Here is an 18,323-nt window from a genome sequence, read left to right on the forward strand (position 1 = left end):
AGCCTCCTCTGGACCTGTAGTGCCTCCTTCGCATACCGGTGCGAAATGATCGTTTTCCCAGGTCTTTAAGTAGTCTGGTTAATTGGGTAATTGGGAGCACCTGCAGTATTGGAGGTAATAGTGGAAAGACTCCGTGGTCCGGGTCAAGATGCCTGGAGCAGGTGTGGGGCATCAGGGGCGCGCGCGTTTTAGTGTTCACTCGCGCTAGAAAGCATTGTTGTGGGCGTTTCCCCGCTGTGGAGCTGCCTGGAGGGTAGCGTCTAGTGTTCGCGCATGCGCGGTGAGGCCGCGATGGTCTGCGCATGTGCGGAGTGTTAGTGGTTTTTGCTGCGCATGCGCCGTGCGTTGTCTGAATTGCTTGCATGGTTTAAAGTGCAAATAATGAACGCGAGACATATTGTATATCAAAATTGATACTGTGGGAACGAGAGGGGGACAATCTTGATCAGCCTCAGTGGCAAACGGCTGGGGATTAGTCTGGTAGTGTTCCAGGACAGTTATGTACAGGCACGTTTGTCTGGACATATATTGGGGGCAGGAATGTCATGTGCAGTGCAGACATCTATTAGTGGCACTGTGGTCAATTATGTACAGATATATTTGTACAGACAAATGTTGGGGACAGTTGTCAGGAATGGGCAATATATACAGACATATATTGGTGACACCGTGGTCAACTAGTGATGGGTGAGCGAATTCCACCGGATGGCATCGTTCAATCCCTGGGTGGCTGTGGAAAGGCGGTAAATCCACCGTTGTTCCGCATGCAATAGTTTTTGGTCATTGTTCACCGTGCCTTCAGGGATCTGTTCTATGACTGTCCACGATAGGTCATTTGGTGTGTGACCTTGAGTGATGAAGTGGTTGGTCATTTTGCTTATGTTCTTTTTGCATCTTATTGTGCTCCGATGTTCCGTTATTCGTGTTTTTATTTTCCGTGTGGTCATCCCGATGTATCGGAGTCCACATCTGCATGTGATGAGGTAAACAAGGTTGCGAGAGTTGCAATTAGTGTGGCTACGTTGGGTCCACACCTTGTTTGGTTCCAGGTCCAGGGTTTTTGTGTGAGTGGTGAGGTGACACACACTACAGTCATTGCAAGGGTAGTGTCCGCTGACCTTGGGGAGGCCCCATACATTGTGGAGGGTGTTGGTGACAGGCTGAGGTGATGTTCTGGGGCGGGTGCTCACCAGACGGTCTTTGAGATTGGAGTTTCGTTTGTATGCGAATCTGGGGGTGTCCCATTTCCTTTGTCCTGAATTGATGATTTTCCAGTGCTTTTTTATGATTTTAGACACTTCGTTGGATGCTGTGTTGTAGGTCGTGACACAGGTGATAGGTTGAGTGTCTTGGTCCTTGGTGAAATTCTCAAGGAGGGCTTCCCGGTTCTGGTTTCTTGCCCTCTTCTGGGTTTTGTTGATGATGGACTTTGGATAACCACGTTGTTCCAACTTGTTGGTCAATTCCACCGCCTGTTTTTTGTAGTCAGAGATGTTGGTACAGTTCCTGCGTATGCGCAGGAACTGTCCATAAGGCAGGTTCTCTCTGAGAGGGCGGGGGTGGAAGCTGGTGAAGTCAAGTAATGAATTCCTCACTGTAGGTTTATAGTACGTTGTGGTGGTCAGGATGCCATCCTTGACTGTGATGTCCAGGTCCAGGAAGGGAAGGTGGCTGTTGCTGGCCGTACTGGTGAATTTAAGGTAGGGATCACTGTTGTTTAGCCACATCATGAATTTATCCAGGTCAGAGTGGGAACCCTGCCATACCACCAGGATATCATCTATATACCTGCGCCAGCTCAGGATATGGTTGATGTAGGGGTTTGAGTCTGTTGTTATGTGGCTCTCTTCAAAGTGGTGGACGTATAGCCCCGCCACGCTGGGAGCGAAGACACTGCCCATAGACGTCCCATTAGTTTGTAGGTAGAGGGTACCGTCATACTCAAAGAAGTTTTCTTTGTGTGCCAGGGTTGCGCAAGACAATATGAAGGACCTTGGGGTATGGTACTCCCAGTTGGTTGCCATAAGGATGTCATGGAGTACTTTGAGAGTGGCATCTTGTGGGAGGCTGGTGTACAGACTCTCCACATCTAGGCCCACCAGTAATTGAGTTGTAGGGTTGAATTCTTTATTGTTGAGAACTTGCAGGAGGTGCTTGGTGTCCTTAATGTACGTCGGGGTTGACTGTACTAGGGGATTCAAGAAAAAGTCACAGTAACGTGACAGTGGTTCCAGTAGGGAGTTAATCCCTGACACGATGGGTCTTCCAGGAGGGGGGCTGACCCCTTTGTGTACTTTGGGAACAGTGTAAAAATACGGAGTTCTGGTGTTCTGTGGGCAGAGATAATCTGCTTCCTGTTTGGATATGTGCTCAGTATCCAATGCCTTTTTGACTAGCGTGTGGATCGTGGTCCTCAGTTCATTGGTGGGGTCTTGTTCCAGCCGTCGATAGTTCCTGTTATCACTCAGTAATCTACGACACTCAGTGTCATAATCTTGCTTGTCTTGGAGGACGATGCCCCCTCCTTTGTCTGCCGGTTTAATGATGATCAAAGGATTATCTTGTAGGCGTTGTAGGATGTTCCTCTCTTCCCATGATAGGTTGTTGAAGTGGTTGGTAAGCTTTAATCTCTCTACATCATTGTATACTGCCTGTTCAAAGGTTATGATTTCAGGGGGGATGGCGCTGGGTGGTGGTACAAACGTGGATTTTGGTCGGAGTCCAGTCACATTGGGATTGTCATGGGCTGGTTCTATTTCGGGGATAGGTTTCTCGAAAAATGACTTCAGTTTGAGTTTCCTGAAGAATTGGGCCAGTTCCACATGTAGTTTAAACTTATCAAGTCTCGTTGTAGGGACAAATGATAGGCCCTTTTCGAGTACTGATTGTTCTTTTGGGGTCAGGGGTGTGCTAGAAAGGTTGAACACTAATGAGAGTTGCTCCTGCGGTCTCATTGTTTGCTGGTCCCGGGGTTCCTTCTTTCGTCTTCTGGCGCGTATTCGCGCTGACCGGGTTCTCCTCTCCGCCCCAGTGTACTTGCGGTTGTTGTGGGTTTGTTCTTCTTCTGCCCCGAGCTCTTCTGCCCTGTCCTAAAAAAGGATTGTGTGGTCCCTGGTGGCCTGTAAATAAAGGCATGGGCCCAGGAGGGTACATGGGCGGGAAGCCAAAATAGGGGTTTTGCATGGGGCCGAAATTGGGTGGGAAACCATGGAATTGTCCCGGTTGTCCTCCTTGCCAGTTGTTCTGCCAGCGTTGTCCACGTCTGCCGCGTCCTCCCCGTTTTGTTGAGCCAGTGCTGGAGTCACTGGACACAGAGCTGTCATCCCCTGAGGTGTTAGACATGCTAGTATTCTTGTTTTGAGGGGTATAATCTTCCTCTGAGTACGGGTAAACTTTGGCATAACTGAATTTTTTCAAGTCTTTGTCAAATTTCTTTATTTTGGCTTGGGTCAAGTAGTCCTTGTACTCGTTTATGTCTTTATTTTGATCGTCCAGTTTCTTTTTGTAGGCGGTTTTGGTGGCTTTAAAATGGCTTTCTGTGGTTTGGATTTCCACTAGAAAGGCTTCTGAGAGGCGTTTAGCTGTCTTAATGATGAGGATCATCCAGTCCCTGGTGCAATGCCAGGCAATCTGGGCCCAGTCCTTCCTGAAGGTAGCATCATCAAGGAAGATCCTGGGGGCATTAGTTACTATTAGTCCCCTGGGTGCCGTGTTAGTTCTGAGGTATTGTGTCAAGATTGTCCCATGTAGGATAGTGCGTATCCTGTTGCGCTTCTTTTCAGTAAGGCTCTCCCAATCAGTTGTTTGTGCGATGGTGCTGGAGATGTTGAAATCAGCTTGGAACGATGGGTCAGATAGTATGTCAGCCACATCGCTTTCATGGAATGTCAGACCATGGTTTTCTGCCATGGTACTAGAATAACTCTCGCAGCTGTGCGCTGCCGTATGATGCGTGATCAAGAGGGAGAGATAGGACCAGAAAGCTAGTCCATGTCCCCGGGTTAATATGAGGTTTAATCAAAAAAGAGACTAGCTCAAATTATTTGCGGCAAATAATTATTAAGGGAGGGGGAAGACTCTGGTATGTTTTGTCACGGAGTGTGAACACCTGGCAAGTGTGTTCATAAAGCCCTCACCCACCAACCTAGTTGGTGGCATGCTTCATCATCGGGCCCACCCAGTAGCACCTAGCGTGCTCCGGGTGTGCTTCAACGCCTGACTACAGCGGAGCTGGTATATTGCTGAGTGTGCAGTGATGAAAGTTAAGGGAGTGATGTTAGTGATGTCTAATTTTACCCTCGGGTACTGGGACCACCGGCCAGCCGTTTTAACATCACTCCCTTAACTTTCATCACTGCACACTCAGCAATATACCAGCTCCGCTGTAGTCAGGCGTTGAAGCACACCCGGAGCACGCTAGGTGCTACTGGGTGGGCCCGATGATGAAGCATGCCACCAACTAGGTTGGTGGGTGAGGGCTTTATGAACACACTTGCCAGGTGTTCACACTCCGTGACAAAACATACCAGAGTCTTCCCCCTCCCTTAATAATTATTTGCCGCAAATAATTTGCACCTGTATCCTCCCATTCCTGGAGAGAGCTGACTGGGAGTGCGCTCTGCATTTGGGTGCTCTGTGAATAGTTAATTAAAACGGCCGACCCGGCCGAGGGCGCACCGCCGCGTTGTCTAAGCGGTTTCACTGCTGGTGTGACTATCGGTGGATGGAAGCTGCCTGGCTCAATATTTGAAAGGGGAGGAAGTGTGCAGGTACACCTGTGATTTATGGATTGACATTTTATTGAAATTGACTGCCATCAGCCCACTTGGGATATATTGTTAAAAGACTGCCGGTCCCAGAATTCATTGTGATTGACAATTTCAGAATTGTATGTGGTGACGTAATAAATAAGGGACGAAAACCAGCAATCTTCATGTTGGCAGTCTTTCAGTAGCAGAAAAGCCTCAGAGGAAGGGCGTATGCCCGAAACGCGTCAGGCTCTGTTGACGTTGGGTGCACCTGTATCCTCCCATACCTGGAGAGAGCTGACTGGGAGTGCGCTCTGCATTTGGGTGCTCTGTGAATAGTTAATTAAAACGGCCGACCCGGCCGAGGGCGCACCGCCGCGTTGTCTAAGCGGTTTCACTGCTGGTGTGACTATCGGTGGATGGAAGCTGCCTGGCTCAATATTTGAAAGGGGAGGAAGTGTGCAGGTACACCTGTGATTTATGGATTGACATTTTATTGAAATTGACTGCCATCAGCCCACTTGGGATATATTGTGAAAAGACTGCCGGTCCCAGAATTCATTGTGATTGACAATTTCAGAATTGTATGTGGTGACGTAATAAATAAGGGACGAAAACCGGCAATCTTCATGTTGGCAGTCTTTCAGTAGCAGAAAAGCCTCAGAGGAAGGGAGTATGCCCGAAACGCGTCAGGCTCTGCTGATGTTGGGTGCACCTGTATCCTCCTATACCTGGAGAGAGCTGACTGGGAGTGCGCTCTGCATTTGGGTGCTCTGTGAAAAGTTAATATATATATATACATGTATATATCATACAAACACAATAAAACAAGAACAAATGATAACAATTGAATAAAGAAATATATTAATGTAGACAATAAATAAATTGCAAACTGGAAAATCAAAAATACTATAAACATCAAATACATTTTAAAATAAAAACAAATAATATTAAATACACACAAATATAACAATTAATGCTATAGAGTTGAGTTAACTAAAATTATGAAAACTATTGAAGTCTAAGAATATAAAATATACTATTCCCAATCTAGTTCATGCAAGTAGGAAAATGGTTGGATTTCAGAGGCATTAGGTTCACTATTCCTGCTCCAGTCACCACTATTATAGGGAAAGTGATGGACTTCGGAGGAGTTAGATTTACTATTCCTACTTCATGCAATGCAACAGTAGAAAAACATTGGACTTCAGAGGTGTTAATTTTACTATTCCCACCCCAGCCTAAGCAACAGTAGGGAAAGAGTTGGACTTCAGAGGGGTGTAATTTAGTTTTTCCACATAGTCTACACAACAGTAGGGAGCGTGTTGGCCTTTGGAGGGTTTACATTTACTATTTCCACTCAAAATAATGCAACAGTCAGTAAAGCTCTGGATTGCAGAGAGGTAAAATGTACTATTCCCACTCCAAACAGCGCAAAAGTAGGGAAAGGTTTGGATGGGTAAAATTTACTTTTTCCTCTTCTCTACGCAACAGTGGTGAAAGCATTGGATTTCAGAGGGGTGAAATGTACTATTACAACTCCAGCCAGTGCAACAGAAAAGAAAGTGGTGGACTTCAATGGAGTAAAATGTACTATTTCCACTCCAGTCTCTGTACCAGTAGGGAAAACATTGGATTTCAGAGGGGTGACATTTACTATTCCCACTCCAAACAGCATGAAAGTAGGGAAAGAATTGGACTTTGTAGAAGAAAAATGTACTATTCCCACTCGAAACAGCTCAACAGTAGGGACATTGTTGAATTGCAAAGAGGTTACTTTGACTATTCCTACTGCAGTCTAAGCAAGAGTAGAAGAGTGGGGAAAATACTTCACTTCAAACACATTGCATATATGAGTACCATAAAGGATGTAGAAAATATATTCAAACTTTTGTAAAAAAAAATACGAATTAACATGAAATGTATATATTTACTTAAAAAACTAAAAGAAGGAATCAATTTAAATAATTAGCGTTCAATAAAAAAGTAATTATTAATTAATAAATGATTGTTATTCAACTATTAATCAATCATCTTCCCACCTCCCACCCTGTACCGAATCAAATCTGCAGTCTGCACCTAAAATACAGCTAAATAAATATCTATTCCATAACTTACATATTTAAAATACATTATTGTGGGGGTTCCACTGGTGTATCGAAAAGGTTGACAGACACGGGGGCTCGTGGTAAGGATGCTTTTATTTTTGTACACAAACGCCGTTTCTGTACAGGCACTCTGTAGAATGGGAGCGGGGTTTCAGATTTCTCCGACGTGGTGGCTCCCGCTCCGGACCGCCGTTCCCACTGCCTCCTGGGTGTCGTAGGCCGTCTCTCCGCCGTCTCGATGAGTCTCGGTACCGGCAAATGAAATGAAAACAAGTGTCAGGCAATCTGTCCTCAACCTCGGACTTGGTACAGGGGAAAAGGGGTGAGGAAGCACACGTGCACACAACTACCCCTGGCCAGTGGTGGGGTATCGGTGAGGGTGGGGCTTTAAGTGCTTAGGATGAGGTAGGGTGTGTGTGCTCAGGACGACTTGTTCCGCCTAGTGCCCGCCCACCCGCTGAATCTTGACCGTACCTGGTCAAGCCACACTTCGCGGGAAGCGTGGCTGGGCGGTGAGTTGTCCCGTTGGCCTCCCGGCTTGTTGGTGTTGCCGCCGTCTCTGTCTCCCGCCTTCGCTGGCCTCGGTGTCTCCGCCCTCGGATCAGCTGCACTCCGCTCCTCCTCAGGATACTTTTCCGCTGCTCTCCCCTCCTCTCGCCTGTCCTCTTCCTCCGTCCTCCTCCAGTCTTCCTCCGTCCTCCGCTGTTCTTCCTCCGTCCTCCGCTGTTCTTCCTCCGTCCTCCGCTGTTCTTCCTCCGTCCTCCGCTGTTCTTCCTCCGTCCTCCGCTGTTCTTCCTCCTCTCTCGTACTCCACTCCTCTTCGCTTCCGCTCCAATCTCGCCACCAGTCTCCTTCGCCTCCTCCGGGTGTCTCGCACACCTGTGTGCTTTCTGGGACGGGTTTTACCGTGTTGCAGGGGGTGTGTCCCAGGACAGGTGCCGCCCAGTTAAAGGTGCAGGGTCGCAGCGCGGACTCCTCCGGCCGGCCGCTGATGACGTCAGGAGTTTTCCATGCCTCCGTATGCTGGGAAGAAAAAGGGGACACATTACTAGGTAGGCCAGGGGGGCCCGCATCCGGGTCCCCATCGTCACACACCTCCCCCCTAGGAATCTCCCGATCGGGGAGAGGAAACCGGGACAGAAAGTCCGCATTGACGTTCTCACACCCCTTCCGGTGGCGGACCTGAAACCGGAATGGTTGTAGGGCCAGGAACCACCGCATGACTCTGGGATTGTTGGACATGTTCCTGCTCATCCACATTAGGGGGGCATGGTCTGTATACAAGACGAACTGATGCCCCTCCAGGTAATACCTCAGTTTACCGATGGCCCAACGAATGGCAAGACATTCTTTTTCGATAGTCGGGTATCTGATCTCACGGGGAAAGAGCTTTCTACTGATGTAGAGGATGGGTTTTTCCCCACCCGCCCCTGTGTCTTGCAACAACACAGCCCCGATGCCAAAGTCAGAGGCGTCCGTATTCAGGATGAAGGGCTTATTGAAATCCGGGGAGGTCAATACAGGACTTGTCGTGATGGCCTTCTTTAGGGTTTGGAAGGCGTTCCACATGGCAGGGGTGGGGCTGTGGAAGTCCACCCGCTTGTGCTGTTTCTTCAAGGTGTCCGTCAGTGGTGCGGCTACGTCCGAAAAAGAGGGTATGAACCTCCTGTAGTATCCTACGAGCCCTAAGAAGGCTCGCATGTCTTTGGTTGTTTTGGGAAAAGGGGTGTCGGCGATTGCCCTCACCTTTTCAATTTGCGGCTCTATGGCCCCGTGTCCCAAGAGATATCCCAGGTACTTGACCTTCTGGTACCCGATTCGGGACTTCTTCGAGTTCACGTGGAGGCCGGCGTCTTTCAGGAGTTGGAGTATTATCCGTAAGTGCTGTAAGTGCTCCTCCCAGGACGGACTGAAGATTATGATATCATCAAGGTAGGCCGAGCTGTATCGGTGATGCCCCTGCAATACCCTATTCATCAGCCTCTGGAAGGTGGCCGGGGCACCATGGAGGCCAAATGGTAGCACATTAAATTCAAAGAGGCCGTCCTGAGTGGCAAAGGCTGTCTTTTTCCTGTCCTCTTCTCGTAACGGCACCTGCCAATAGCCCTTGGTCAGGTCCAGGGTACTGATGTACTTGGCTTCCCCTAGCTTTTCAATAAGTTCATCGATTCGAGGGATCGGATACGAGTCAAAGGAGGATACCGCGTTCAGGGCCCGAAAGTCCATACAGAAACGGCTACTGCCGTCTGGTTTTGGCACCATGACTATGGGCGAGGACCACTCGCTCCGGGACGGCCTGATAACTCCCATTTTCAACATTTCTTCCACCTCTCTCCTTATGCTCTCTCTCTTGGCTGCGGGTATCCGGTAAGGTCGTTGTTTGACGGTGGTCCCAACCGGTGTTTCTATCCGGTGCTCAGCTAGGGAGGTCGTACCGGGACGGTCGGAAAAGATGGGAGCAAAGGGGCGAAGGGTCTCTTGTAACCCCGCCCGTTCGTTCACAAAGAGTTCGTCGTTCACCACCAGATCCCCCAACGTGGTTTCAGGGGTGGTCTCTGCAGGCGTCACCAGGTGGGCCGCCACCGGTTTAGGACCCAGCCATTTCTTTAATAAATTGATGTGGAAAATCTGTGTTTTCCTCCCGGCGAGTCGCAGGCGATAGGTAGTCTTCCCGACGGTCTCTAAGACTTCGTATGGACCCTGCCATTCGTTCCGGAATTTCTTCGCCGTTGAGGGCAATAGTACCAGGGCCCAGTCGCCCACCAGTAGCGTTCTCCACTTCTTCCCTTTGTTATATTGCACCTGTTGACGGATTTGGCTGTTCTCAAGGTTACTGAAAGCGAGTTCCCTTATTTTACCTAGTTGGTTCTTTAGGGTCGTGCTATATTCCAACAGGGTTCGGGATTCCCCCGTCTGTTCCATCTCCCACACTTCTTTTGTCATATCAAGGAGACTCCTGGGTTGTCTTCCGTATAACATCTCGAATGCAGAACAACCCAAGCTGCTTTGTCTTTGACCGCGAATGACGTAGAGGGCTAGAGGCAACAGGGAGTCCCAATCCGTGTTGTTCACGGCCAACATTCTCTTTAACACGGCTTTTAGGGTACCGTTATAACGTTCTACCAGACCGTCGGTCTGGGGATGGTACACCGAGGTTTTGATTTGATGAAGTCCTAGCAGCTGGCATACCTCCTTCATCACCTTGGACATGAATGGGGTTCCCTGGTCCGTGAGTATTTCCTTGGGAAACCCCACTCGAGAGAACAACTCCATGAATTTCTCCGCTATGTTACGAGAGGTGGGAGTTTTCAAGGGAAACGCCTCCGGGAAACGAGTGGCGTAGTCCACTATGACCAGGGCATATTTGTGTCCTCTTTTGGTCGGTTGTAGCGGACCGATCAGGTCCATCCCCACCCTTTCGAAAGGGGTTCCTATTATAGGTAGGGGTTGCAGCGGAACCGCTGGAGGTCTCTGTGTGTTTTTCCTTTGGCACAGGTCACACGTCTGGCAGTGCACTTTGATGTCTTGATATATCCCTGGCCAATAAAAGTTCCGTAGCACGTTTTGGGTTGTTTTTTCACTCCCGATATGCCCAGCTAGCAAGTGGGTATGGGCATAAAACATGATCTGTTCCCGGAAACAGGACGGTACCAGCAGCTGTAAGGGGTCTTCCGGCTTGGCTAGTCGGTATAGGAGGTCGTCTTTTATTACAAAGCGCGGGTATGTTTCCGGCGTGGTGTCCGTCTCGCTATGGGCCTGTTCCCAGGCATTGAACAGTGAGGTATCGTTTGCCTGGGCAAAGCGGAAACTCCGATCCCCCTCCCAAGGTCCGGCAGCCACTAGGGCGGGGACAGACGCTTTGTCTCTACCCTCGCGTTGTGTCTGGTCTTTGAAGAGATCCAGGAAATGGGGATTGTCGGTACCCAGGATCAGGGGTTCAGGGAGCGTGTTCAGGACCCCCACTTTCACCACCAACGTGTCTTTTCCCTCCACTTCAAGGGGAAGAAACGCCACCGGGTAGTCCTTCACATCCCCATGCACACATTTTATGAACACCACCGCCCCCTGCATTACCTGAAGGGGCTTCACGTAGCAACCCCTAATGACGGACTGTTTACACCCCGAGTCCAGGAGTGCCCTCACTACCATCCCGTTGACAGTAACACTCACGTGGTAGGCTCCTCCTAGTTCAGCGGAATACATGACGCTCTTGGGTAAGTAGTGGATGTCCATGGGCTCTTCCGGGGCCCGTTTCTGTGGGCATAGCCGAGCAATATGCCCCCACATTCCGCAGTCAAAACACTGAGGGCCTCGGAAGGGGGGTTGTTCTGGTGCAGACGGTCTAAGGTGAGGGAGGGGGAGCCCCGGTGGAGCTCTCATCCGTCGTTCTGGCCTAGGTGGAGGCTTGTGAGGTTTCTCCGGCTCGGGATTGTGGAGACGGGGCTGTGCCCGGGCGTATGTGGATGCCATTTCCATGGCTTGGGCGGTGGACAGGTTTGAGTGTTGCCTAAGCCATCGTTGTGTTCCATAGGGGAGAGCCTCGAGGTATTGCTCCAGGTAAATCCTATCCATGATCTGTTCCTTGGAGCTGGTTGCTGGGGCAAGCCATTTGTCTGCTGCTGCTTTGAGGCGAAAAAACAGGGTCTTCGGGTTGTCGCCTGCCTGCCCCCTTTCCTTGCGGAATCGCACTCGGTATGCTTCCGCGTCCAGGCCCAGATGATCCAGTATTATAGTCTTAATCTGTCCGTAAGGGGTCTGGCCGTTTCCGTTGGCCACTTGATAGGCCGCCTGAGCCTCCCCGCACAACAAGGGAGCCAAAAAGAACGGCCATTTCTCTACGGGCCACCCACACGCCAAGGCCACCCTCTCAAAATTGGTCAGGAACGCATCTGGGTCCTCACCGGCTACGTATTTCTGCAGGGAGATGCCCGGTGGTGTTGGAGAGGGCCGGGGGTCACGCACTTGCACACCGGCTTGGTCGCCCGTAACGCGCATACCCTCCAGCTGTGTAACCAATGTATTGCGAAAGGTGTCCCGGTCCAGTTGGGCGGCGGCGAGTTGCTGTTCCACCGCCCAGGCTAGCTGTTCTTGTCCCTTTACAAGCGCCTGTATCATCTCGTCCATCTTTGTGTCCTGGATGGATCCTGTTAGATTGCCCGCATTCTCCACCACTTGTGGGGGTTCCACTGGTGTATCGAAAAGGTTGACAGACACGGGGGCTCGTGGTAAGGATGCTTTTATTTTTGTACACAAACGCCGTTTCTGTACAGGCACTCTGTAGAATGGGAGCGGGGTTTCAGATTTCTCCGACGTGGTGGCTCCCGCTCCGGACCGCCGTTCCCACTGCCTCCTGGGTGTCGTAGGCCGTCTCTCCGCCGTCTCGATGAGTCTCGGTACCGGCAAATGAAATGAAAACAAGTGTCAGGCAATCTGTCCTCAACCTCGGACTTGGTACAGGGGAAAAGGGGTGAGGAAGCACACGTGCACACAACTACCCCTGGCCAGTGGTGGGGTATCGGTGAGGGTGGGGCTTTAAGTGCTTAGGATGAGGTAGGGTGTGTGTGCTCAGGACGACTTGTTCCGCCTAGTGCCCGCCCACCCGCTGAATCTTGACCGTACCTGGTCAAGCCACACTTCGCGGGAAGCGTGGCTGGGCGGTGAGTTGTCCCGTTGGCCTCCCGGCTTGTTGGTGTTGCCGCCGTCTCTGTCTCCCGCCTTCGCTGGCCTCGGTGTCTCCGCCCTCGGATCAGCTGCACTCCGCTCCTCCTCAGGATACTTTTCCGCTGCTCTCCCCTCCTCTCGCCTGTCCTCTTCCTCCGTCCTCCTCCAGTCTTCCTCCGTCCTCCGCTGTTCTTCCTCCGTCCTCCGCTGTTCTTCCTCCGTCCTCCGCTGTTCTTCCTCCGTCCTCCGCTGTTCTTCCTCCGTCCTCCGCTGTTCTTCCTCCTCTCTCGTACTCCACTCCTCTTCGCTTCCGCTCCAATCTCGCCACCAGTCTCCTTCGCCTCCTCCGGGTGTCTCGCACACCTGTGTGCTTTCTGGGACGGGTTTTACCGTGTTGCAGGGGGTGTGTCCCAGGACAGGTGCCGCCCAGTTAAAGGTGCAGGGTCGCAGCGCGGACTCCTCCGGCCGGCCGCTGATGACGTCAGGAGTTTTCCATGCCTCCGTATGCTGGGAAGAAAAAGGGGACACATTACTAGGTAGGCCAGGGGGGCCCGCATCCGGGTCCCCATCGTCACAATTATATAAATAATTAACAATTGATAATTAATTGTTAAATAATTATTACCTAATTAACTTCCCACCCTATATCCCTAAAATAAAATGAAATTGAATCATTCCACAATTGACATATTTAAAATTCAATTAAATATTTAATAATTTCATAATTAAAGATCAATTAAATCATTAATCAACAATGTTTTAATCATTACTTAATTAACCTCCCACACTATACTCCTACAAACCTAACAGCCCACAAATTACATATAATGAAATTACATCAATATTGCCTAAATTACATAATAAATATCAATCATACGATTAGATAAAATTAATCAAATAATTGCTAATTATTCATTACTTAATTAACGTGCCACCCTATCTCCCTCTAAACCAAGCAACCCACTATGACACTATAAATTACTATTAGAAAATTGATAAAAAATTAGAGATGTCTCAAAATTAGGAGCTATATTTTATAAACAATAACATTTTTATAAACAAGTCACACATAGATATTAATATATCAAGTAAAACACTTTAAAAAAAGTTAAAGCTATATTTTAACCAGTAACTTCATCAAAATGATATTCTTGTCAACAATATTTCTGCATCACGATATTTGTGTCACGTTATTTAATTTCTGATATTTCTGTCTGCTCATTGTTTTAAAATGATATTTTCTCCAATCATTATACTGGTCGAAAAACAATGTGTTGGAATGCAAAAATGAGTGACTGCCTTTGGTTTAGATTATATGCAAGGATTTTCCATCAACTTTTTTTCTGCATGCGTCCGAAGCCTCTCCATAGATTAATTACTTTCCTGACTTATTCTATTCCCTCACACCTGTCTACCTTATCTCGCTCCTCCCCCTTTATGAACGATACCCTTCCACATGTTCTTTTCATTTCTCTCTTCCCTCAACTTTTCAGCTTTCTTCATCCTCTACTCTCCCATTCCTCTTTCAGTCAGCTATGGTTCTTGGTACAGCCATGTGAAGGACTGGTGGGAGAAGGCACAGACATATTCCAATCTTCTCTTCCTGTTCTATGAGGATATGCTGGAGGTAAGACTGCATGATTTGCTGTTAATAAACCATAATTTTGTTGTATTTAGTTGAATCTGTCAGTCGTTTCAGAGGTCACTGAATGTCCAGTGTGAATGAGTTTGTGTTGTATAGAGGACACCAAGCAGGTTGACCTCTTTGACTTTAATGGGCAGTCATGACTCATACATTGATGGAGACATTGTGACAAGTGTCCCCAACTTTCCACCCATGATTATTATTTATCCTTCCAGAACCTTCACACAACATCATACATGACCTTACCTTCTTACATCGTAATCACTAACACAACACATCTTTTACCCTATAAAACAACATTACAAAAGCAAACATGTTCAAGAAAACAAATAACATTCCAAACACCTATAATTAAGTAGCTTTTACATATACATGGTGAAAAAAATTACACAGCAAAAGTCTGCAAGAACTAATATAACAATGCTGCTCACAATATTCTACTTATCACACTCATAATCAGATAACCACTTTGGTGGCCTAATAGATCTGCCCTTGGATGATACAGCAAATTCCACACCATCCAGCCTTTTCCTTGTGGTATGTTCCGGCATTTCCAAATCTCCACTTTCACTACCTGGAACATTATCTCCACTTCCACCACATGAAACGTCATCTCCACCTTCACCATCTAAAACACTCACAACCGCACCACTCTCAGCAAATGCATTATACCCAGCTTCATTGCAGTTAGGAGGATCTGGAACCTCCACAGCTGCATCATTTTCTGCACCCACATCCCTCTCAGCATCACCATTAACATCCCAAGAAAAACCTTGAGTTGCACCAGCACTCTAGGACATACTTTCTTTCTTCCTACACACATTTACATGAGTCGTGGCAACACCGGCCATCCTCAAATTGTACAGAATTCCTCATAACCATGATCACCTTCATGGGTTCATAAAATTAGCTGTCACTCTTTGGTAAATTACTGGGTTTCTTTACCATCACCATCTGTCCACTCTAAGCAACTGGTACCTTATACCTCCTCTTCTTATCAAAATATTCTTTGTGTGTGGCCCATACCTTACACAGCCTTTCCTTTACCCTTTCCAGTGACCACTTACATTGTGGACCCTTCTTGAACAACCAACTGCGATTGCATTTATACCTGGGAAAATGACCCCTTATCAACGCAAAAGGAGTAACACTTTTAGAATTGCACACAGTTGACCTGTATCTCCCTTTTTGACTATTTTATTTATTTTGCTTTGCTTAGTCCATGTTCTTAATTGTGATAGCTGGCCCCTTACCTGCACATAAAAGCAATTTTCACCGCTGCTTTGGTGGGTCCGGTTCTGAGGGCGCAGTTTCGTTTTTCAAAATCGGGCGCCATCTTGGGAGCGGTTCTTGACGCGTTTTGGGCGCCATCTTGTGTGTCCTAGTGGTGGCGGCTCACACGTGGGGGCCCTATTTAAACCTGCCCTTAACCGCGCAGCGGTTCGCACAGCGGGCGCGCCTTCGCTGCGCCTGAGTCGTGCCAGAGTCCTGCCCGTCTGCGCTCGTCAGCGTCTCGGAGGTGCTTGGAGGCAGTCTCTGGCTCTTCTTAGTGTTCTCTAGGTAGGTGTTGCCTCGCCGCTGGAATGCTTTCTTACTCTTCTTCTGAGCTTTTGGCTCTACGTAGGTATTCCTCGTCTTGTCATCATATTTTTCCGGGAGGGCGTGTTCTTAAGAGAGGTTGTGTGGGTTGTGGCTGGCGTCTTTTGAGCGATATTATTAGCAAGCCGGCTGTCTCACCTACTCTAAATGAGTGCCTTCTTCTCAACACGAGGTCTCTAGGAAAACACTCCCTTGATATCTGGAACCTACTAATGGAGTCCAAACCACCTTGCCTGTTCCTTACGGAGACATGGCTCGGAGAAGGCTCAGGTCCTGATCTAGCCAATGCTATCCCTCCTGACTATACCATACTTAGGAAGGATAGGGTGATAGGTAGAGGAGGGGGGGTCGCCCTGGTTGTTAATAAACTCTTCACCTGCACCACCTTCCCGATTGACAACATTCCTAACTGCGAGGCCCTTGGTTTCACTCTTATGCTGTCCCCTCACCAAACGGTCGTCGGGATCTTACTCTACAGAGCACCTGGTCCTTTGGGCCCCTTCTTTGATGACTTACAGGCAGCACTTTCTGTACCCTGCCTTAAATCAGACCATTGTATTTTATTGGGTGATCTGAACATCCATATGGATAATAACATCGATCCAGACGCCCTTAAGCTGTGGGACATTACTTCGTCTTTGGGGCTGACTCCTTATATTATGTGGCCAACTCATAATAAGGGCCACACCATTGACCAAGTTTTTTCCACCAAGGCGATTAGTGCATCTACGCCACTACCTGTTTTGTGGTCTGATCATTTTTTAATAAAGTTTATCATACCTCTCATTCCTGCGACTGCCCCGAGAGCACCGAAAGACCAGAGAAGAAGTACACGAGCTTTTCATCAGGTCTCCGCTGAAATGGTGTCTGATGTGCTTTGTCGCCATCCTTGTCTATCTTCTGGTAGCTTGGAGGAAAATCTTGAATTAGTGCATAAGTGGATGACTGCTATTTTTGAGGAGTTAGCCCCAGAGAAGTCGGCTAAGTCTGCCGTTAGGCGTGCATCGGCCCGTGGTTTACCTCATCCTTGGGCGCGATGCAGCAAGAATGCAAGAAAGCCGAAAGGGCCTGGAGACGCCAGTATGACCCTCATCTCAAGGCTAGCTACAGAGAGATCATCAAGCTATACCACAGGCACATTTTAGCAGGAAAAAAAGTCTACCTTGAGCGCAGAATAGATGATGCAGAGAGCACCAGTAAAGAGATATTCAGGATAGTCAAGGAGTTTATTTCCCCCACTACTGGTGCTCCCTCTCATGTGCACACTGAAGTCTGGATCAACCAGCTATCGGATTTCTTTGTGGACAAAATTAAAGCTATTCACGATTCTTTTCACCGTTCTTGCTCTATGTCTGTGCCGGGTGCTATATCCAGCCTGGAAACATCTATATTGGAGGAAGGCCCATTTCTATCGGAATTTCTGGTAATGTCCCCCACGGTTTCTCTTGACCTTCTGTCCCGGCTTAAGTCCGGTTCCCCGCTTGACCCTTGTCCGGCGAAATGTTTGGGTAAAGTAGCTCCGGCTTTAAATGCGGTGCTCAATCCTTTACTCAATGCTTCACTGAGCATGGGTGTTGTCCCTCAAGCGTGGAAGCATGCATTGATTCTTCCACTGATCAAGAAGACTACCCTTGATCCTCTTATCCATGCTAACTACAGGCCTATCTCTCTCCTCCCTGCTCTGGCCAAGGTGACCGAGAAGTACGTGCATAGCTCCATTACCAATTTTATTGAGAGTAATAACATACTTCATGACTCCCAATCGGGCTTTCGCACGAACTTTAGCACAGAGACCGCCCTTCTCGAGGTCACCGATGCCATCAGGGAAGTCTTGGATACTGGAGGAAAGGCCATTTTAGTTATGCTGGATTTATCGGCGGCTTTTGACACCGTCCCCCATGAAGGTCTCCTTTTAAGACTCCAGGAGATCGGTTTTCGTGGGACGGTGGTGAACTGGTTTCAGTCATTTCTGACCGGCCGCCGGCAAGTGGTCTGGACACCTCAGTTTTCCGCTGAAATGCCGCCGCTGGAGGTGGGGGTGCCGCAGGGCTCTATTCTAAGCCCTGCGCTTTTCAACATCTATATGGCCCCTCTGGCGGCGGTTGCGGAATCTTTTGGTGCCCAGATCATAACCTATGCTGATGACACCCAGCTGCTCTTTACATCTGAAAAGGGTAAGGATTTTGATGGCCCGCGGATTAGAGACTGTCTGGGAGCCGTCTTTACCTGGTTCCAGCGACACAGCCTGAAATGCTACCCCGACAAGTCGGAATTGCTTTTTTTTGGATGTCCAACTGATCCTGGCTGGAAGGCCTGGTGGCCTACAGACATGTCTCCGCCGGATGCTGCCTCTTCCAAAGCTAAAAATGTGGGCTTTGTGATTGATGATGGCCTTGCCTTCGGCCCGCAGATTATTGGGCTGACCGGCAAATGTTTCGGCCTCATGAAAATGTTACGAAAATTCCTTCCGCTGTCGTTGAAGCACAGAAAGATCATTGTGCAGGGCTTGATAGGCTCACGTTTAGATTACGCGAATGTTCTCTATCTTGGCCTACCGAAATA

At 48.6% G+C, this 18,323-nt stretch overlaps 1 protein-coding gene across 1 annotated transcript in view; it reads left to right on the forward strand.

Annotated features, from left to right (window-relative positions):
- The window catches only part of LOC144768583 (sulfotransferase 1 family member D1-like), a 320,008-nt gene that overhangs the window by 98,580 nt on the left and 203,105 nt on the right, over nt 1-18,323 (forward strand). Inside the window, exon 5 of the mRNA XM_078652372.1 lies at nt 14,047-14,144. Within this exon, the coding sequence (XP_078508498.1) occupies nt 14,047-14,144 (98 nt within the window). The remainder of the gene's footprint in view (nt 1-14,046; nt 14,145-18,323) is intronic.

The sequence above is a fragment of the Lissotriton helveticus genome, chromosome 7, assembly GCF_964261635.1.
Source record: "Lissotriton helveticus chromosome 7, aLisHel1.1, whole genome shotgun sequence".
NCBI lineage: Eukaryota > Metazoa > Chordata > Amphibia > Caudata > Salamandridae > Lissotriton > Lissotriton helveticus.